Source organism: Acanthaster planci, linkage group LG05, assembly GCF_054643075.1.
Source record: "Acanthaster planci isolate LZ-2023a linkage group LG05, COTS_SCS, whole genome shotgun sequence".
In the NCBI taxonomy this organism is placed as follows: Eukaryota; Metazoa; Echinodermata; class Asteroidea; order Valvatida; family Acanthasteridae; genus Acanthaster; species Acanthaster planci.
The window spans coordinates 17,467,136-17,490,844 of NC_141781.1; the positions used below are offsets into that span (position 1 = coordinate 17,467,136).

The 23,709-nt window shown below is 41.2% G+C and overlaps 1 protein-coding gene across 2 annotated transcripts in view; it reads left to right on the top strand.

The window, feature by feature from the left end:
* The window catches only part of pik3c3 (phosphatidylinositol 3-kinase catalytic subunit type 3), a 48,785-nt gene that overhangs the window by 10,625 nt on the left and 14,451 nt on the right, over positions 1 to 23,709 (top strand). For both annotated transcript variants that reach the window (XM_022250489.2, XM_022250488.2), the window contains 9 exons: positions 1,080 to 1,165; positions 2,500 to 2,710; positions 3,742 to 3,840; positions 4,540 to 4,611; positions 6,491 to 6,595; positions 8,652 to 8,930; positions 9,126 to 9,262; positions 12,887 to 13,007; positions 23,064 to 23,231. In XM_022250489.2, coding sequence (XP_022106181.1) covers positions 1,080 to 1,165; positions 2,500 to 2,710; positions 3,742 to 3,840; positions 4,540 to 4,611; positions 6,491 to 6,595; positions 8,652 to 8,930; positions 9,126 to 9,262; positions 12,887 to 13,007; positions 23,064 to 23,231 — 1,278 coding nt within the window. The remainder of the gene's footprint in view (positions 1 to 1,079; positions 1,166 to 2,499; positions 2,711 to 3,741; positions 3,841 to 4,539; positions 4,612 to 6,490; positions 6,596 to 8,651; positions 8,931 to 9,125; positions 9,263 to 12,886; positions 13,008 to 23,063; positions 23,232 to 23,709) is intronic.

Consider the following 23,709-nt stretch of genomic DNA (forward strand, 5'->3'; position numbering starts at 1 on the left):
TCATTTTTTCCGTTTTCAAAATCCTTCAAAAATTCATCATTTCATTTAACGTTTATAGCCGCACCAAGTAATCTTTAGGCACTACTCTAAGTTGACAGGTGGCCTTCATTGATGCCCGAGTATTTCAGCTAGGCCAGCAGCCTTGTAAACAGAGCCCAGATTGTGCGGTGTTGTATAACTGTCTTTTGTTCACGAACCTGGCGTAGTACACTGCTGACTTCTTTTCAATAGGGGCCAGATTAGCGTGCAGCGGTGCTGTGTGGCTCATCGCTGCGGTGGTGGAGCGCTCTTGTCCCCGGTGGTAATCCGCTCGCTCTCAATGCCCCAAACCCTGGTATACGGTTTCAAAACAAGGCTGGATTATCACCACTTTTGAGAGTGAAAAATGTCGGTAATGACCAGCAGCCTGGTCTTTTGTTCGGAGTATGGTCTTTTGTTACAGGGCCCTGTTTCCTTTGTCCGAGTTCGGAGACCCTGGCCATGCATATAAACCATACGGCTCAGATTTCGGAGTCCCCAGCTGGTAGTGGTTAACACTCACCGGTTCTTTTAAGAACCACACCTTGCCCAAAAGAGATTGATTCCAAGGTGGATCCGCAAACCCATTTCTCATGTCGCTTCCACCATGCAAAGCTTCAAATCTTACTTAGTTTCACTTAGATTTTGCTAAGCAGCAGAGTTGTCTCTTTGTGCAACTCTTGACAGATCAACACACAGACAAGTTCTTGTTAGAGGGTACATATACATTTTAACGTCTGTTGAATATCAAGGTTGAATGTTCATGTAGTTGCATGTGCATGTATCGTAAGATACAAAAATGCACAGCATGTAATTTTCAAAAGTGGGTTGGGAAGTGAGAGATTTTTCTCCTTGTTTTAATTTGTTCATCATTTGGCATCAGTTTATTGAGCCTTTGTGTCGATTGTGCATTATTGTAATTATCATAATGGCACACAGTCAGGACAAGTGTACATGTACAGGTAGAAGTGGATATGACATACTTATATTTGTGAATATTCAAATTGAAACCCTGACTGCTACCGGTAAATACCAGAATATCCCTTTTATGTCTTCTGCAGCTTGTTTTCACCATCTGGGATGTGTATGGGCCAAGAAAAGCCCTAAAAGTTGGAGGCACTACTGTTTCTCTCTTTGGAAAGCATGGGTAAGTACATACATGTACATGTACAGTGTAGTTGTTCCAGATCGCTAACACTGCTGTCTGTCAGCTTGCTACACATGTACATACACACTCAATTACATATACACACACCTGTAGCTGTTTGGGTTGCATTTGAGTACATGTACTGCTAGCTACCTTGGCATGAATTGATCAAATGTTTACATGTCCTTTTGTGATTGTGATGCAAGTAAATGTCAAAGGTCAGTCAGTCAGTGGATTTTTAACTTCTACATGTAGATAATCAGCTTTCCTGGCTTTGCTAATGCAGCTGGATAGTGCCAGACACACGTACCGTAGTTGCAATGGGTTTTGGGGTCTGTTCTTCACTGTAGTGTTATTGTTGTTCACCATGGTGTTATTAGGCACTTGATGTTACATGTACAGGTATACATGGATTGCGGTTGAAACTTAACTGGTGAAAACGACTGGGAAAAATTGTAAAAAGAATACCCATTCACATTCACAGGTGAATTTCCTCCCACTTGTAATAAAAAAAAGCTGTGGAAAATTTTCCCACTGGTGAAAAAAAGTTGTAGAAAAATTTCCCACTTGTGAATTTCTTTTTCCTAAAGGGGAAACGTGTTCCTCCTTATCGAGTTTCACGTTCAGTTGCAATGTACTATACATGTACACCTACCTGTACACCTACCTGAAAAAAGGATCTGTTATGGATGTCCAGTTTGAACTTGAGAATAATGTTTCAGCTGGTCATTCCATAAGGTTTTGGCAGAGTTTGTGATGGTGTCCTTAGTACATGGGTAACTTTTACCATCTGCCATGACCTGTAGAGTGGGTCATTTACTCTGTAGAAATAACACAAACCTCTGTATTCAGTCTTGCAAGATGTATAACAATGTCAATTTGGAATCCACATGCAGGGAAATAGCTGTTCATGTTTATGTAACCCATGTAACAACTGACACTGTCACAAACTGCCCCAACTTCATGGAATGACCCAGCTACGTGTACCATACTCTGAGACTCAAACTACACAGGATTGGCTCATCTTGATCCAGGGAAACTTCTTGAATTCACTGTGCCGGTAGGTTGTCGGTTGTGATGGCCATGCAGTGGTGGTTACTGGTCCGTCATATATGGCAATTCAGTCTGGTTGTACCTGGGTACATGTAAATTTAGAAATAAGGGTTATTGAAATCAGATATCCTGGTCCCCATGGTCAGGTGCATGTATTTGTTTAACCCAGTTTGATCTTGATGATGCTGAGTGAGATGTGTCAGAGCCACAGTCTCTCTCATAAACTAATTTTAAAATTTCACTGTTGCTGTGTTTGGGTTTTTGCTTTCAATCCTGGACAGGACCTTTCGTCAAGGAATGCATGATCTGAAAGTGTGGCCTGGCGTGAAGGGGGATGGTAGTGTTCACACAGCCACACCTGGGAAAACTGATGACAGCAGAGAACAAATGTCTTCCCTGAGCAAGCTCACAAAGAAACATCACAAAGGCCACATGCTAAAAGTGGACTGGCTGGATCGACTAACGTTTAGAGAGATTGAAATGATCAATGAGGTTAGAACAGCAGTAAAAATACATGTAGGTTAAGAACACCTAGGTGAATAGTGTCTCAAGGCCATGCTGGCAGGGAAAGGCATATACTGTAATTAATAGATACGCAAGTAGCAATATACAATGTACTGTGCAAGAATTGGGGATGTCTTTTTGATGTTCAGTGACTTTAAGCTGTAGAGGCATACTGCATTTTCCTTGTTCCCCGTTGTGTTTGTTAGCCTGTACCTTGTGTGGACCTCCAAACTGAAGAAGTCCAGTGTTGTGGGTGAGACGTTATGTGGTCTCACACACGCCAAGTCAAAGGTCAAGGTCGTTTAATGATAATAACCACAGAATTGGGTGTATCAACTTCAAAAGGTTGGGGGTATCATTGTTTTCCTATAAATATAGAGATGGTTTCCCAATGGGTACAATTTCGTAATCTCAAATTAAATTCATGGGTTTTAGTCATGGGTTTAGCAAGGCATTTGTGTTTAACAAATCATTCTTATTGTTCACTGCATGTCAAAAATATTACATGTTGACCTCATGTATTGCCCACAGAAAAAGATCTGTGACTAGACCAGTAGTCAAGGTGTTTAGAAAATGGAGTCACAAGACATGCTGCTCTAGTCACAATAGTTTTAGTGTAACCATGTACATGTGCAATTGAGAAGCCCCCCACTGATGGTGGAAAGAGTGTGTCAGCTGCTTTGCAGGAAATCCTTCCATGGCTGGCTACTGTGCACGATACATGCAGACTTTAACAAATTGTTTCTGCAATTGCTACTTCCTACTGTAAGTGTTACTTGTCATCTTGGTCAGACTGGCTTTTACATCGATGCAGTACACATGTACATGTACAATATGCTGTGCATAAACTTGTATTAGTAGTATGGTTCCTCACCAGTAAGACATTCATGACATGAACAGCCGCAGTATGTTTTTTGAAGTGTTTTGAACCAAGTCAGGTATTGTGTAGAGTTTGTGCTACAAGCACATTTTGCTATTTTCTAGAGTCACTACATTTGTTTGATGTTTCTCTGACACAGAGGGAAAAGAGGGACTCCAATTTTATGTACTTGATGATTGAATTCCCGAAGGTACACTATAATGGCACTCATGACTTCTCCATTGTACACTATGATAAGGTAAGGCTTCTGTTTCAGTCTTACAGTTGACTGTTCCTAGAATTGACAGAGTTCATTATTACAGCAGATTTATTACTGACCCTTAGGTACTAGGCATGTTACTGTGTTGTGTTTTCAGCTGTGCTGAGAAAAGTGCATTTTCCTCTAACCACCATTCCGTAGGAGTTGATGAAAACATTGTAGCACTTCTTCATTCCAATCAATTGCGATTTTTAAAGTCATAGCACTTCTTCATTCCAATCAATTGCGATTTTTAAAGTCATAGCACTTCTTCATTCCAATCAATTGCGATTTTTAAAGTCATAGCACTTCTTCATTCCAATCAATTGCCATTTTTAAAGTCATAGCACTTCTTCATTCCAATCAATTACTGGTACATACCAGAACACATACATGTAGGCATGCAGCTTTTCCACAAATCAAATGATATCTCAATTTAACTTCTGATGTAGTACATTTATGCCACCTTACAATGCCATTGCACAGTCTAGTGCAACTTGGAATTTCTTTGTTACTGATACATTTACATTGCATGTCTGCTTGTACAGGGGTCTTACAAAAGTGATTACTCAGTGATGAACCCGGGCCTTACATCTCTCAATCATCAATATCATTTAACCTGACTCTGGGTGAGCCTGATTACTGATACCCTTTGACCTTGTGTAGGGAAAATTATTTTCGTTCTTGTTTATATTGCAGGATGCTGAGGAAAAAGTTATAATAAAGAACTATGCTGACATTGTTACTGTTCCTGATCCTGAAATGTTAATGGTAAGTATTCAACGGTGAGTTGTGTCAGTGATCCAAGTAAAATCATATATGCTACAAGAACGATGGTAATCAGATACGTGGACAGTACATGTACATGTATGGTTTTGCACTCTTTTTTGAGTGCTTCATTGTAAAGTTGCCATTGAAAACTAACTCCTGCGTCAGCTGTAGGAGGTGTAAATATCCAAAAGTAGACATTAAGCGCCATCGATATATCAATATTATTGGTATGGGTTTGATATTGAAATCGCTGATGCTACCTTTGTTATTTGCTAATATTGATTTATCGAAAATGTCAGATTTGAAGAGATATCAAAAATATAAAAACTTCGAAAACATCGATATTCATACTGAGGAACGAACTTTAAGAAAAAATACGGAAGTGCATCTTCACCCTGCCATAATTTTACCTAAGCCATGGCTTACATTGGTTCTCACACTTAATGAAAAATGTCCCTGTAGCGTGTACTCTGGGTGGCTTATACGGCAACATTTGAAGAACAAATTCAGTCACATATCACAGTCTCGCACTCAATCATTTGCGTACACTTTGCCTCAAAAATACATGTATCACAAAATTCATCCTCCAAAACAGAGAATTATTTGCTAACCAAATGTACGTAGACTAGCACCAAATGCTGATGATATTGCTATGCTTGGCAACGTGTATCCCATCCTATTTACAATGTAGGTAACATACGCAATACGGAAGTTAGAACATGTCGCCAAAGTGAATTTGATCACACCTTCACGATGTAGGGGTTTACCCATAGAACAATTTACCAGCAATTCACACCCGTTATAATACCCTGAAAACTAAAATGAATAAAATTGGATATATCGATAATATCAATATACATGTAAAAAAAACGATACATCGGTATTGGCCAAAATTTTAATATTGGCGGTGCCTAGTAGACATTACTTTTCATTTTGCGGTTTGTGACTACAGCTCAGCTGTTATGTGTGCATAATTCTTCCATAAAGTTGGACTTTTTTGACAATGATACCTTTTAAGTGTGTCAGTTTCCATGTGTGTTTGTACTCATGACGTTTCGTGCTAAAGATGTTCTGAAAATCTGTAGGAAATTGATATAAAATTGAAGTATGGCTTCTTGGTGACAAACTAGTGGTAACGGAATGTAGAAATTTAGATTCCCATTGAATATGAGTCTCTGAAAATCATTCAGCCATGTCAACAGTTTTTTCATCTAGGATGTCATTATTGCTGTACACTTACTTGACACTCTGTGGAGGTGTCAGTGCAGGTGATAGTCCTTATCATAAAATAACTTCACTGTTTCTGCCGAGGTGGTTACAATATCTAACAGCTGTAATCATAGACCAACCAAGGAAGAGAGCTTTGTACATATGAACGTACATGTAAAACCCCCCAGCAATGGCAAAACTTTTGTGCTGTGTATTATTCAGTGTTGAGAAGTACAAGTATTTTGTTTCACAGCTACCCTGGTAGCGTATCATTTCCACCATTACTCAGGGGAGGGGTATGTCTGAATATACATGTATAGTGATTTCCTGCTTTGATGTGGTCCATGCATATTGTGGGAAGCCCACCATAAGTGGAACTCTTAATGTGAACGTATTTGCAGAAAACAGTAAGTGTAACAATGCATGTCACAACATGAACACCTACATGTACATGTAATGTACATACATACAACTACATGTATGGTCAAATAGAATACACTTCTCCTTGACTCAGCTTGACTTACATGTAGCATTGTTGGTTATGCACATACTGTACACGTACGTATATTGGGTATCACTTTTGATTCAGCTGTCTGATTGAATCGTAATTAATCCAGTCTTTAGCATGGCTCAACATATTAACTCCTGGAATTTTAACAAATTTTTGCAGGAAAATCTTGTTGAGGCCAAGCACCACACCCTTGCGAGAAGTGAAAGAAGCTGTCTAACTGACAAAGATCTCAAGCCAAATGCATCAACAAGAGATCAACTCAATGTTAGTTAAATTCTATATTGCTAATGCTGTTTTTGAATCCGTTCTTACTGTTACATGTTCTCAGGTTACATGCGTGTGTGTGTGTGCAATACTGCATATTTATACAGGGTGTCCACATAAAAGTATAGCGAGATAAAAATTACTGTAATACCAAAACTACTTTATATATGGGAAAGAGAAATATATCTCTAAATAGGGCAGAATGCCCTCTTTGCAATGGTATACAGCTTGTGATGTTATTGACACAGATGAGTGAACAAACTAGACACACCATGGCCAGGAGAGAACCACTGACGCCCAGGTCGGCCGACCGGGACGCTGTTTCGCCCCGCTTCAGCTTGATGGACTGCAGGTCTTTCGGCATCCCTTTTCTGTTGGCCTTGACGGTGCCGACTACATTCAACTTCTGGTTGTGAAGTCGTCGAAACAAATCGGGACTGCTGAAAGCCCTTGCTGCTTAGGTCATTCACCAGGTCCATCACCACTTGTGTAGTTGCTGGGAGGTCTCTTTTGGCCGGTGTAGATTTTGAAGTTGTAGCAGTACCCGGCGGCACTCCCGGTGCTCTGGCACAACCTGTACATCTTGATGCCGAAGCGGGCCCTCTTTCTGGGGTTGTAGGTAGCGAAGCGGAGACACCTGTAGAACTTCAACATGGAGTCGTTGACGGAAATGTCCCATTGAGGAGCGTAGACAGTGGCAAACTTCTGAGCAAGATGGTCGACGACTTGGCGCACTTTGAAGAGGGGGTCGGTGCAGTCCTCCGGCATGGCGGTGTTATCGTTGAAGTGCAGGGACTGCAGGATGGCAAGGAAGCGATCTCGGGGCATGACGGACGGGAATAGGCTCATCTTCAGTAGTGGGTCGGTGGACCAGAAGCTATGAAGGGTGGGGTGCTTCGCAATGCCCGTCATTATGCAAAGGCCCAGAAAGGCCTTCAGTTCTCTAGTGTTCAGATCAGTCCATGATCGCATGTGTGCTGATGTCGCAGCGGGCCTCTGCATACCGTTTGGTCTCTCTATCTTGTTGTAGAGAACGTCGTCAAAAAACAGCTTAAAGGCTTCGATTGTCAATTAGGCAGAGCAGTGCAAAGATTCATGATATTGTCTTGGTGATTGGCTGGCATGGCACAAAGATTTGAACTCTTTAAGGGATATTGAATTCCCCAATATGCCAGTGAGAACGTCCTGTATGATTTCCAATATGAAAAAAAATATTTTGATATCAATGAATATTGTCATATTGAAAAAGCCTATTGATCATCTGAAATGCCCTGGCTTCTGTTAGGAATGCAGATCATTGTGCTTTGTGTAGCACTGTATAGAAACTTACACTATAAACTTAACCACTTCCTGCCGGGGTAGTTATCAATGTTGATGATTCTTGGGCGGGATATTTATCATTTTTTTGTTTTCTGAATTCTTTAAAAATTTTCAGCCAGGCCTGCAGCCTTGTAAAAAGATCCCAGATTGTGCGGTGTTATATAATTTTCTTTTGTTCACGAACCTGGCTCAGTGCGCTGCTGACTTCCTGTCAATAGGGGCCAGGTTAGTGTGCAGCGGTGCTGTGTGGCTCATCACTGCGGTGGTGGAGCGCTTTGTCCCCAGTGGTAATCCGCCCACTCTTAATTCACCAAACGTGGTATACTGTTTCGAAACAAGGCTGGATTATCTCCACTTTTGAGAGTGAAAAAATGTCAGAATCCCTGGCAGTAAGTGATAACCATTTAGATCGATACATTCTTATTTCCTCTGTGGAACCTGGTCAGACTTTGTATTTTTAAATAGGACCAAACTGTCCTGTAACCAGTAAAGAATTGTTGGTTGGCAATGATCAGAAGTCTTGCAGACAGATGAGAGTGATTGAACCAGGGGAAACAAATGATGAATTTTGCTGGAGTGCACCATGACTTTTAATATCACCTAAACACTAAACAGGGACCAAAGTGCTTGAAATGTGCATTTACTCCAAATTTGCTTAAACTCTCTCTATGCTTTTGATTAATTTAGCACTTGATGTTAAATAACATTCACTGTATTTTATACGTTTGTCTATCAGAGTATAGTTGCCTACAATCCAACAAAAGTACTGTCCTCTGAAGAGGCTGACCTTGTGTGGAAATTCAGGTTCTACCTGACCAACCAGAAGCCCGCATTGACAAAGTTCCTGAAGTGTGTTAACTGGGATGTTCCCCATGAGGCAAGACAAGCCCTTGAACTCCTGAGGAAATGGAATCCCATTGATGTTGCTGATGCCTTAGAACTACTGTCGCCGCAGTTCAAGAACCCAACAGTCAGGAAGTATGCTGTTAGCAGACTCAAAGAGGCTGATGATGAGGTAACTGATAATTTCATCTCTTGTAAGACTTGCTGATCAAATCAAGAGAAAACCTTACTATGCCATGGAATCTGTTATTTAAGTTAGAATTGTATTAGGTTGATGAATTCTTGTCAGTTTTGGGATCTGGTTAAATCACTTTTCTTTTTGAATGATGACTTACATGTAGTATTCTGTACCCCTCTGAACATTCAGGAACTGTTACTGTACCTTCTGCAACTTGTGCAAGCTTTGAAATATGAGAACTTTGATGACATTAAAGCTTCACAGGCACCAAGTACAGGTCAGACGGTCCTTTCTGGATATGCAGAATCCTCTGTCCAAAAAGAAAGGTATGCCATTTGTGACAGTGTACAGTGAACAAGAAAAAATGTAGACCACTAGAAAAAGTTGGGAGATAAAGAAGAGCAAATGAGTTGGGAAGCCAAGGCAGACTTGGTTGGCACCCAAAAAGAACATCCAGTTTCAATTCGCATGGCTTTTATCAGTTGTAGTCACAAAAAAAGTTGAACAAGACTACCAAGTGTTTGCCAGTCTGTTGAATGTCATTTCTACAGCATGTAGGGGGAGTAGAAAATTACACCCATAAACCAACAGGCGTTGATGCTGGTGTTAGAGACTTGTCAATACTGTTAGCATACATGAAGATGTTTCAACATATGTTGCTTACATAGTATGCAAAGGCTGCAACAACGTGAGTTATTCAAAGTATATCTTATGTAGGTTTGTCTGTACATACATCCCACAAATATTTACAAATACGTGTAGTTACCTAGCACACATGATAATACCAAGCATGCTACATTTTTTAAAGGTTATATTCAGTACTTTGCAAGTTTGCGTGCAACATTATCATGCAAAGCCGACACAAGCTAATATCAATTCTTGATATATCAGGTGTTGAACTGATGCCGTTAAAATCCACTGAATTATACATTATTGGAATATAAACTGGATCATCAGATGAGTCATTGAGTTGCTGTGATGCAATAGAAACACTAGCTCTTGAGTCCGACTTTAAAAAACTTTGCATGCTGATGACCACCACTATGGTTTTCAGTTGGGTGTTGGCTTCAATTCATTGGTTTCACATTCCTATAAACACCAGGTATTGAACATAATGCTGGTCGGTGGCCAAATGCAGGTCAAAACGTCTGCGGACCAGTCAAACCCTTGTAGAAGTGGTCTGGCAGACCAGTCAAAATAACAGAAGAGGGGTGCCGGCAGCATGTCCTCTTATTTCTGACACATAATGCACGTGACTGAGTGTACATATACAGTACATAATACCAGCATACACGTGTATCTGTGTGGGCATTTTTCAGCATGGCTCAAAGCACAAGCCTTGTGTGTAAACAGCATCCCTAGACCATCCTGTCATTTTGTTGCGATTGGTTGCCAGTGAAATATCAATATTCATATATATGTGTCAGTGGGACTTGTTACAGCCGTTCCTTTATCAGCGGAAAATTGACCAATAATCTCATCTATGACTTGCAGAAGTACACAGTTTACCTTAAATTTGTGGCTTAAAATGTTATTAAATTTTCTCTTTTTCTGATGGAGGGTTTCATGACAACTGGTGCGGGGCAAAGTTCTTGTGTCATGCATTATCATGCAGTTTTTACATGCTCTGTGCATTGTTTTATACAAGATTTCACAATTTTTGGACATAAACTCATAAAAATGTCAGTATAACACAAGTCTATAATTGTCCAAAGGGGCTCTTACTTAGATTTGATCTTTGACAAGACCTAAAAGGGCCAACTCACTCCACAAACCTTGATATTTACATTTTGGTATGCCAATTCATTTTATGCTTCAGGAAGTTTCAGGCAAATATGAAGGAAAAATTATATTGAAAATATGCTTATGCAAGAAAAAAATGAGATTGCATCGAGAGGCTTTGAAATGCATCAGAGAGCCTCAACATTTCCAAATTTTCCTGGGGCCATCATGTGGGCCCCAGACCGTACACCGTATGCTTCACTTTGCAATTTCAGCTATTTTTAATGCTCCACTCACACCTGATATACATGTAGCTTGAGGAAATTTCAGATTTTGGTGCAAAAAAAAATAGAGGACCAGTCAAAACCTTGGCCTGAGGACCAGTCAAAACCTTGGCAGGCCAGTCAAGATGTGGCTCTACTGGTCTGGTTGCCATGTAGTTAAAAAAGTTATTGGAAACCCTGGGTAACTGAATGCCATGACAATTCAGAAGAAACCAATGGATTTCCCGGCTTGCACAAGGCTAGTTCCAAATTTAATTACACAACACACTGAATAACAAAAGAATTACTTTGACAACTTGTATACATGTACTTCACAAAAGCACTCTGGCAGTCAGTGGATATTCCTGAAGAATAACAAAACTAAGTGAAAGGAAGAAACTTGTGAGTCCAACATAACCCAACCCAACTTAACCAAACCTAACCCAACCCCACAAACAGTTGAAATAATCTCCAAGCATCCTTGAATTCATGTCAGGCTTGTGTGCAGTCATACCATGATTGCTCATGACAGATGGACCAAGGGCGTTTCCCTGAAGCTCAGAAGATAACTTTTTTTTAATTCTCCTGAGAGATCTGTAATAGGAAATATTAACAGCATTTTCTTGTAAGTAAGCATTGACAGAAGTAACTCAACATAATTTTTCAAGATGTTCTCACTGTGATTATCCTGATTTTGCATTGTTAACCCTAACCCCAAGGGTGTATGTAAAATCATATTGAAATTAGAGGATTTGGGACTGTTAAGGTTAAAGTTGTGTTTACTACCCTAGAGCCAATGATTTTCCGCTATCGTGGAAAATGGACAGACTTTGCAGAATCAACACTTTGAAATAGAAATCACTGCTGGAAGCGGAACTTGCAAATTTCCCTCTTAGAATGGCTTCAAAACTAAGAAAAACTTTCCGCAAAGAACCACAAATAAATGCCAACCAAACCCTTTTAAAATGCTTGCTTTTAATAAACAAATTATGCTGGAAACATGTTAAATTGTACCACTCCACCACATGATTAGGTCTTCCGCTCCGGTACCGATACTTGCAAATGCTGTGGCATTGCGTGAGCCTCAAGCGGGCAGCGGCAGCTACATGTAGCACAGCGGCATGGTACAGTACATATACACAAGTGCATTGTACTAGTATTGAAATCAAGTTCATACATATACAAGTATGCTTGTTGCACGTGTGGAGAATTCAGTCTGTGAATCCACATAGATGCCTTGAAACAAGGCTAGTACCACATGGTGAAACGATGAAATCGCGGCATTTCTTGAATGAAATGAATCCTAGTAAGCTTGGACTGAATGGGTCCTCAGAAGTGTTCAACAAAGAGCAAAGTTTTCAGTCGTAAGCATGCATTTTAAGGCTCAGATTTAGTGTTAACTTTCTGAATGTTTTTGCACTTCTGCCAAATAAAATGGCGGGTCGATGTCCAACATTAACATATTGTGATCAACGACTGTTGCATTCAAGACATACTCTATGACTTCACTGTACATGTACACTGTACATGTATTTAAATGTAATTTGATTTTATACATTCGGAGTGACACATGAATTGTCCGTTGATCAATCGTAGCAAGTTTTTGACAATCGCTTTGGTGGGAAGTCATGGGGTGGGGGATACCATATTTTTTGTGTGGATTTTTTCAACTTTTTACTACAGGATATATTTTTGAAAAGTGGGAAACATTGCAGAGTATTTCCAAATAATATGTTTTTTTTCTTTTGTTTGGGGAAGTACATATATGATTGGGTTTCCATGCATAGTTTTAAAACTTGCTCTCCGTTTTCATGCTTAATAAGGTACAGAATTTGAATTTCTGAAGCAGAATTCGGGATTTGGTGAAACGGAAAATACCCATTTTTGAAAAAGAACATAACTGGCTCTACTGTTCTATTATTTTTATGTCTGTGAACTAAAGATAATTGTATATACTATCCACAGTTCTAAAGGCATACATGTACTGCCACATCCTCTTGCTGAAAGTCCTGATGTTCCCACTTCAATAGCTGTGCAACCAGCAATCTTGTCTCAAGATGGACATGCTAAAAGGAAAGATGAGGAAGTAAGTCACATACATGTATGAGAACACATGCGCACATTCTCATGTGTACTCAAGTGCACATGACAATATTTCATGGCATCCTGCAGAGAACTGCAAAAAATTGCCTCATTCTTGAATTTGTGGCCTGGGTATGGCACTTGAAAGACATGCTTATAGTGGCAAGAAACTAGCTGATTTTTTTGGCTGGTCATATTTAATTCCAACCTAACTTTTGTGGTTTTGGTTCTTCATTGTGATCTTGATTGTAAGTTATATTGTATTAAAATAAAAAATCAGAATTAAAAATAAAAAATCAGAAATAGTCTCTGTTCAGCATTAAATGAACATGTTAGTGAAGGAAAGTATACAGCACACAAATATACAGTGTGGTTGTAATATTCAAATGGAAGTATATGGACATGTACTGCTAGCTGTAGGCTGACAATGCAAATGTCACTAGAAAAGGAAAGGGTACAGTGTACTGTATTGCTTTCATTTAACCCCTTGATGACCGGAATTTCTTTCCAAAAGCCGACTCCAAGAATTCCAGCCTCGCTTGGCCACGAAGGCAACCTGCCAAATTGCAAATGCTCGGTTTGTGGCCCTGAATTACACAGTGAAAAGGCTGATTGTTCGGTGGCATGCAGCTCTACTCACGCTTCCACGTTCCTGTTGCCTCTTTTCAAAGCAGGGACTATTGTGAAGCTGGTGATTATGATGCAAAGTCAGTCTTTTCATTTCTGGGCTACACACAAAGGCCAATCACCATTTATACAAGAGCCAGGGTCTGCCTTCTTTCACCGTATTCGCTTGAGCGTGGGCCGAGAATAATAGTTGAAAAGCGGGCTGAGGATCTCAATTTTTACGGCGGCTCTAGCCACATCCTGGCGCGAAGGGTTAAAAACCATGCAAAACGATAAACGGGGCATTCAATGCAAGATTTGTTGAAATTGGCTTAATTTGAGATAAAATTTTAACATGGCAATGTTTTTGAAGTTGATAGTAATGGTAACTTTGGGCTAGGCTATACACCATGCTACTGACGTGCTGAACTCAAGTAATCAAATTGTTTAAAGTTCGGCACAGGAATAGCACAGTTTGGCTTAGCAAATTGAACTCGGTATGGCAAGCCCTTTAGCTTGACAGGGTATGTCGCACTATCATCATTCCAAATGGCAGTGATGTCACTAATGTGTATGTGCTGGAATGGACACGGTGACGCAGAGATGTCTTCCCCTTCATTTAATGACTCAACTCCAAAGGAGCAGGTGAAAACTGAAATAAACACATGAATACAAGTATTATTTATATTGTAATTTAAGAAAATACACCCCTAGAAGACAAGACAATTGGAAGATGGAGACACTGACAATAAACACATGCCCAGCAAATATCCAATAAGTTCAGTCAACAAATAAGTAAACCAGCAAGAGACATAGCAAATAATTACATGAAGAATATTCCAACGAGCAAAGCACCTTAAATAATTAGCGAATGTAAGCAGGCACGATGTTCAATTTTAGACGTTATACATCAACCACAACTTACAAATCATATGCGGGGTAAGCATCCCCAAATACACACAGTGGAAAATAACGACGTCCTATCAGCACTTAAACCGGGATATACAGGAGCTTCAGGTAACAGCAGTATTCTGGTGGTGCTAAAAAAAATAAACGTAATATGAACAAAATAAACGCTAAGAACACATGTCGTTACTAGTAAACCTTATTGTACATACATAGGAACACGAGAACATCGACAAGCTATAACGGAAGGCATGGGCCTCTATACAACTTAATGCGACAAGCGAGACCTACGATATCGTCACAACATTACACTGCACATAGCCGAATATAAATTATAACACAAGGCACAAAATATGGGAAGAAAAAATGAACAGAACTCACAGTCTTCACGGCTTCCAACGACGTGACGAAGACTGACACGAAAAGAAAGTTCCCGCACTAAATATACCCAAGGAGTCCAGTACACACGAGAAGCGCATGCCGCAATGCCATTGGCTGAATAATGCGACATGACCCAGGAATTCCATGCAAATTAGCTAATCGTGAATAATAATACATTAAGAGAATAAAGAAGCATGTGACCCGACATTCCTAGGAACAAAACTGAGCTGGAAGGGACATACTATTCAAATCAAGGAACTAAATAGCGTCGGAGAAAATAACCCGATGACAAAACTTAGCGGCGACGATAACAAGTGACATGACACCTCTCTATTTAAGTTTGGCATTGAGCACAACTGCAGCCCTATTGCTGTACTCATTTTAATTTTAGCTTTTGTTTTAAGCACTTGAAGTCATAATGAAATGAAATTCATATGCAGTGATGGAAATTACCAGGCTTGGTTGTTGCAGGGAATTACACTCCAAAAACACTAGCATGGACAATAACTCGCCACTCATGTGAGCTCATTGAGAGCGCATACTGGTAATTATACCTCCATGGCTGCAGATTTATTCAACAGTTGCACTGGAGAAAGGAACAGCAAGTTTACATGTTCTACATGGCTGTTTCAAAGGGTGCATCAGATGCGGAGAATTTCAAATAAATGGCATACTTTCCAAACGTATTTTACATGTAATGTGATATTTGTCTTCTGCTTTCAACCTTCCCTAAACAGTCGCTAAATATGCAAATTCCTGTGTGTCTGATTCTATTCGCTAAAGTTCTGATCAAGTGTAGTTCACCCTCTAGTCCATGATGCACAGCGGAGCGGCCAAGTTTTTGTTTTGCTTCCACGTTTCTGTGTTACTCTGATCAACCGTAATGTATTGTAATAAATGTACATTCAGTATTTTGATGTACATGTATTTTCTAGTTTGATTTGTGCATTTTCTTGTTTTGGTGGTATTTTCTCTTATATGTTTACTGTACATCTTACAGACTCGTTGACTCTACGTTACTGTACTACAAAGTGATACATACCAGTAAGGTCAACAGGGTGACCCTGGGATTGTTGGGTATTCTACGAGGTGGTGCGAGCAATTTGATTCCGGGCGCCACTCCCCCTTATAGACCGACAGGAGTTGGTCTGCAGAAGATCAAGTGGCATACCATGCTATACTTGTGATTCTGCACTAATTCCTGCTGGCAGTACCATCCTCTGTCCAGTTCAGGGTTAGCCCATGCCACACTTCAAAGGTCTGAGTTGTATTGCGTGTGAAATCAAACACTCAGTTCCCCAACTTTACCACCGAAGCATCGCAGTCAACGAGTGGCGATGCACTCAGGGTTGAATTTTCCCCTGCAAGCTGGATCTGGGCACACCACCAACATGCGTCCCATTTCCCAAGCATTTCTACCAAGCAACATTGGCCAACAGCAAGTTCTCGACCATCACCTACAGGGGTCTACACTGGTCTAACAGTATGGCTCACAAGACCACACATCAGGACAGCCCCACGCCTCCCATGCTGTCTATACTGGCTGCCTCACCCCTGGTGCCATCGTCTTCAGACATGTTTTCAACTGGTGCATCTTGGTGTGACAGAGATGCTAATCCCTCTCAAGCCAACACCCCGTTGTTGTGGCCCCTACAGAGACAGTACTGGGCCTCACGGGCACACCACAACCAGCGCCCGGGCAGCAGAACCCACTGGCCTCCTACGTCGTCGGGGCTTCTGAACACAGTACGTCACTCTGTCTTCCAGCTACCTTCTGGGCCTTTGTGGGAAGACTTATTCCAACCCTGCAGTCCTCCAGCCTTCTCCTGCTCTACCTGAACCTCAGCCTGAGCAAGCCTCCAACCCCTCACCAACTCACCAGGCCTCAACCACTGGCTCTATGACCAGTTCACCTGTGCGTAAGAAACGCAAAGCACTCCCCGTCTTCTTCCACAGGGTCCAAGTGCAAGAAGTCTTGCTCCTGCTCATGGCAGGACGTCTCTTCAGCCGACATTATGGGTCCATATACTCTTGGAGACACTCTCCTCAATAGCCAGTCACCAAGAGCCTAACCCTGCTCCCCTGGCGACTGCTCCAGATCTAGACCCTCTACCACCAGAATTTGATCCGCATCCACTGAACATCTGATCTTCTCATGATGGCTTCGTCTCCTCGACCTGCCTTGGTTCTGGTGCAAGCTACAGCTCACATCCTGCTTCAGCCCCCGGCCACTCAAGCTTTCAGAGGTAGGCGTCACTGCTCCGATTTTGGAACTGTCGGCAGGTGACTTCAACATTTTTTGCAGGGTCTTGGGAGAAAGTCAAATCTGACAGCTTGATGCTTGTGACCATTTGCCATGGATACTCACTCAAATTCGGGAGCACCTCTCCCTCTGTACCTATCCTCCACCCGACTTCAGTTCTTTCCAACAGAAAAAAGCGAGAGGCACTGGAGTCTAAGATAGACTCTCTCCTACAAAAGCCATCCGCACTGTTCCCAAATCTTGGGCAAACAAGGGCTTCATCTCAGTGTTCTTCCTCACTCCAAAGAAAGAACTCAACAGTTGGCAACCTATTGTCAACCTCATGCCTCCGCACGGAGACTTTTCGGACAGTCATCTAGTCTCTCCCGATTCCTTGCTGGGCCTTTTCCATAGACCTGAAAGATGCCTACATGTACCTCCACATTCCGATTCACCCACAAAGGTAAAAGTACCTACTCTTCCTATAAGACAGGAACCTTTACGAATTCACAGCTCTTCCCTTCGGCCTCTCAACCTCACTTAGAGTGTTCACAAGGATTGGCAACATCGTTGCTTTGATGACTGGCTCATCATCGGCAGATTATCCAATGAGACAGCGGTTTCCACCCACCTTACTTGCTATATCACGAACCACCTAGGCTTTATGATCAAGTACAAGAAGTCAAAACTCACCCCAACGCAATATCCGACATATCTAGGGGCAGCTATCAACCTTCAACAGGGTATAATCTCACCAACGACCGAACACATCAACAACCTTCTGGATTGCATGAGGGTCTTTTCTATTGAGCAGTTGGCTCCTGTTTGCACCTGGCTCAGCCCCCTCAGATTGATGGCCAGGATTATGGCCCTCATTCCCCTCTGCTGGCTATACATGCGTCCACTACATCTTCAGCCCTAGCTCTCTACAGACTGAAATAGAACTCAATCAACCTCCACGTCCCCATGTCAAACTTCATTCACCCCCATCTCCAATGGTGGCTAGTGAAAGGACCCTCTCCCCTGGAATCCCCTTCCCCAGGGCGAATCCGGAAATACCAAAATTTCAGATGGCTCTTATCTGGGCTGGGAAGCTTCCCTGCCTCCACTTCAAGCATCGGGTACATGGGACCATCACAGGCAAGAGGGTCCTCATATGCTCAGACAATTCCACTGTGGTTTCATACATCAATCATCAAGGGGGCATGCACTGTCCTCGCCTATGCCTCCTCCTGATGAGACAGATGTTCCTTTGGGGCTAGGATCATGGCATCGACCTCCAGGCAACCCACACCCCGGTGTCAATAACTCCATGGCAGATGCCCTCTCTCAGGGGAAGATACATCGGATGGAGTGGACTTTCCACACCAGCTTGATCGAACAGATCTTTGCCAAAGTGGAAAAACTGAACATCTACCTATATACCTCCATGGAGAATGCCCAACTGCCAGTGTTCTGTACCAGATTTTACCACACACAGGCTTGGGCGACAAATGCTCTTCAGGTCAGCTGGGTAGGGATGTTGACCTGCACCTTTCCCCAAATATCCCTGATACCAGTGGTAGTTTCTAAATAAAAAAAAAGTGGTGTGGTATTCTTCTCATCGCCCCCTTCTGCCAGCCATGGTTCCCATGCCTAACCAGATTCCTCGTATGGGTGCCAACAGTCTTTCCCACTAGGCTGGATCTACTCCACCAACTGAAGTCTGGCATTCTTTACCCTCACCAAGCATCCCTACACCTGACTTTCTGGCTATTGTCAAACATTCCTTCCTGTCAGCAGGACTTTCTGATGAAGCTGCTGAGATGGCCTCAAAGAGCCGACGCCAATCTACGAGCAGCATCTATGATGCCAGATAACGGCATTTTACTTCATGGTGTTCAGAGCAAGGTCTCACTCTGACCAACATTTCTGTGACTTCTACAGCTGATTTTTTCATGCACCTATTCAAATCAGACCGACAAATTTCAACCATCTGCAACTACCGGGCGGCCATTGAGGCTGTACATGAGGGATTCCCCGACAGTTTGACTATGTCTGACAGTGATGCTCTTAAACACCTACATGTACTCCGCGGAATGTTTCTTAAGCGTCCTCTTACAAAGAGACTATTACCTTCCTGGGACTTGTCAGCTTTTCAACTGCTTGCTGGTGCCTCCCCCCACCCCTTTTGAGCCTCCCAGCAATGCATTGTTGATTAATTTGATGGTGAAACTGGCACTCCTATTAGCAGTTACTACCTCGCGCCGTGGAGTTTCTCACCAAGAACCCGTCGGTGTCCTTCCACCCTCCTGACATACATGTATGTGTACCAGACATTACTAAGCACACTGGGACTCCTGGCAACAAACCATGGTGCCCAGTGTGAACTCTTATATGGTACCTAGCCAGAACTAGAGAGCTCAGAGGTACGACATCGCAGCTCTTCATTACTACCATAAAACATCGCTGGTCAATGCGAAAATGTTACTTTACACATTAAGACGTTACTTCATGTCTGTGTAAAGTATCAGCTAAGACCCCCCCAAAAGTCTCCGGCTTCTGTTCACCGTGCATGTTGACGTAGACCTGCGTGTCGGCAAAGTAAAGAATTTTTTTATTTTGCATAAAACGGTTGCCAAAAGCCGCCAAACTTACTTGATCAGCAGGAATTCTGCTACGGAATTTTAACGTGTTTTCAATGGGTGGGAGAAGGAATCCCCCTTGGCTTCCATTCATTTCAGTCGGACACTCTTAACAGATGATGTCATTCGTGTATCTTTACACGAAGGCCATGTCGGAATCAGTTGGCTGCGGCTTGATATTGTGCGTGATTCTATGGGAACTGGCTGTGGATGCTGCCAAATACTTCGTGTAATTTCTGGTCACTTGTCAAACTCACTACCCAGGGGGTGAGTTATGCCCCTCAGTATTTTGTCAGTCCTGTCTTTCAGTCGTCATTCGTACGCTAAGTTGAATGTTAAACGAAGTGGTCTTACATCCTGCTTACGTATACAAATTGAAAACACTTTTAAACAACAAACTATGAGGAGCCAGTCTATTTCAGTGTTGGTGAGGCAGTGGCAGTACATACGCATGCAGTGCATGAAGTGGACATGGACATTGCGTTATGACAATGCATGTAACAACTCATGCATCGTCACTTGCCAAGAGCAAAGGTAGATTAGAGTGAGAGATTTTATTTTCGGAGCTGCATTTTTCCCCCAATATTTTATATGCAACTTGTTTGTTATAAGCTAAAACAGAAAACAATGTGCACAGTATTTCATTTACCTAATGAGAATTTTGTCTTCATTTTGACTCTGGAGCTGAACTGGTTTGATTTAGTTTTTTCATAAGCCATTTGACGTGCAACTTGTTTCCTTTAAGCAAAAGCAGAAAACAATGTGCAAAGAATGTCACCTCATAAAAATTTCATTTAAATCTGGAAATTGGAGCTGAACATTTATATTTCACATTTAATTTTTTCATGGTTGTGCTACTGTATTTCCAACAAACTCAATCTTGCCAAGAATTGAAACCTTATGTTTGAGTCAGATGACTGAAACCATCGCCTCACGTCTTATTTTATGGTCTTTTTATTAATTCAAAGTTGTTAATCTACACTTCCCATGGTAACAAGGCCATGCACTCTAAAGTACATGTATATGTGCATTCATCAATCCTAGGGGAAAAAAGAGAAAAAATTGTTAAGGTCATGTGACACCTGATGACGTCATTATCACATGAGGTCAGTATTTGCCTAAAGCACTACCTTTCCAAGATATCAGCAAGGTTTGAACCCAATTGGACGTACATGTACACTTCACGAGATATGGAATTTTAAACAATGCACATTTAATGTCACATAACTTGTCACAGGATCACGTCGTCATCACATCTAGTCAATTTTTTTCTAAAGCACTCCCCTTCTTAGATATCTGGAAGGTTTGAACCAAATCGAATAAGTACTTCACGAGGTATTGTGCTTTGAAGAGTGCCCCTTTAATGTCGTGTGACTTGTCATCTGATGACGTTGTCATCACATAAGGTCCATAATTGTCTAAATCACTTCCTTTTCAAGATATTTGCAAGGTTTTGACCCAATTGGGCATATATTTCAGGAGATATAGAGTTTTAAATAGTGCACCTTTAATGTCACATGACTCGTTTGCTGATGACATTGTAATATACAAATATTGTTGGGGGGGGTTTGTCATCCTCGCTTCATCTGTGTGAAGAAGTACACCACTTATGCGCTTCATGCAGTTGACTTCAGTGTTTTAGCTGTCATCTAATGAACAATTCACGCTTCAATCTGTTACGGTTGATTTTTTACCGAACTTTGAAGAATAAAAGAACTCTTTATCATAACTTCTGATCTAATGATGTCATTGACCCAAATTTCACATGTGTTAACTGGGTGAAGATCATCGTCTACAAGAATTTCCAGGCGATTCGGACAAACTTCACCACAGACATCTATTCAAAATTCATTTTTTCAGAATTTTTAATGTGCCGCTAGAGGGCGCTTGACAATTACGTGATGTCATCAGTAGATTATTTGAAGAATACTATATACCCCAACAGACTAATACCGTTGAAAAAACCTTTAGCTGTTACTACTTGTACACAATAAGACTACTTCCAGAAGGAAGGGTCATGTGATTTGACCCACACGAGATGGATTGAAGATTTTACTCTGGCACTTGCCACAAACAGAATTTTGTGGGAGACCACGGTTGATTTTATATGGATTTTTACAACATTAACGTGATACTTAAATATTCAAACTTTAATAATAAATCACTCAGTGATGGCATCATGACGTAATTATTTTAATATTTTCTGTGCCTCCAGGTCTTTCCTTTGTGCGTCTTTCCTTTGTGTAACTATGAGGACGACTTAAGATCACTAAATATCCAAAATTGGGCCTTGAAAATGTGTATAAAGTCAGTGGGCTGAAGTAAATATTAAAAATTCAATAAAAAAATCACTTGATGACGTCATCGTTCTGTGCACGTCTTTGAACTAAGGTCCTTCATTGTTCCTTCCAAAGTTGCAAAAGGACCGAAGTCGATGGCAGAAGAAACGTAGACAAAACAAATGGGCTTTTGTAAGAAGAGGAAGAAGAAGAAAGAAGAAAAAAAAAGAACTAAAAGAAGACCTTTTTTCTCAAAATTGCGAAATGCCAAAAAAAAAGTCGCTTCACTGCACCACTTTTTGACCAAGCCTTTGACCAAAAACTGGAGTCTTTCTTGGCCTAAGCCCTAATTTTTATCGGCATATTATCCAATAAATCTCGGTAGTATTAGAGTACACACAAATTATGTACATGTACTGACTGATGAAGAAATGCACAACTCTGACATGTTAATACATGTCTTATGAGTGGCATATGGTGCTACTGTTGTGTTATCTATGGAGGAATAAAACATAGAAGGATACTTCCACGCTATGACAGGCATGATATTGGAGGAGGTTGGGGGAGTGTTGGGTATTTCATATTTAAGTCTACATTTATTCAGTCTTAAGAGAAGAGTTAATGAGCAAAGTGGCATGTCCATGTGGACAAAGTGGGAGACAGGGCAAGTTGCAAATGGATGAAAGGGCAAGTGGGTATAGTGGCAAATGGGCGAAGGGGTAGATGGAAGAAGTGGTAATGGCTTGGTAAATGGGTGAAGTGACAGCAAAGCCGTTGTCGGTGTAGGGGCAGAGCTGAGGTCAGATGAGGGGGCTATTTGTACAAAAAAAAAGGAACGATGGAAGGAAATAATGGTTTAAAGCCTTGGTCATGGATGCTGTCCAGTAGGAGCCTATTTGCCACTGTTAGTGCTACAGTTACGTTACCTTATCAACTGGGCCAGTATTTTTCATTGCTTCAATATCCCATTTACATCAGCCATCACAATTTCATTACGTATAAATGATTATTTTTTCTTGCAGATGGACCTAGCAACCTTTCTAATTGATCGAGCCTGCCACAACTACTCGCTAGCAAACTATTTGTACTGGTATTTACTAGTTGAGTCCGATGACCAAGACACTGTAGACACCAGGGTGACTCAGATGTACCAGATGGTGCTGAAACGATTCAATGTGGCATTAATCAGGGTAAACCCTAGTTACTTCAAGCTATATGTACATGTATGGTGCCTATGATGCCTACATTTAAGCTGAAAAACTTGAGATTGTCATAAATTGTATACTCTACTTTATCAACTAGCAGTATCCTGTGACAAAATTCACATGAGGATGATCAGAGTTTGGAATTACATGTATACAGATTGGATTAAAAGCCTTGTGATGTTCGAGTATAGATGTACTTGCATAATTTTCAAACAGCAAATGAAAAGAATGGGCACAATGAAAATATTGGACTTTGAATCTGTTACTCAGCCACTTTTACTCAAGTATCTAGTGGATTTTCGCAATCTCAAAAATTTGAATGTGCCATTCATATTTTTCAAGAAGTACTTTGCATCTGGGAGATGTTAATTTTAACTATATTGATAAATCATAAACACTGCATACTCAGTGCCTCTCAGAGAGCTTGCAAAAAAATTCACCAACTTACTCGGGTGGAACTTCA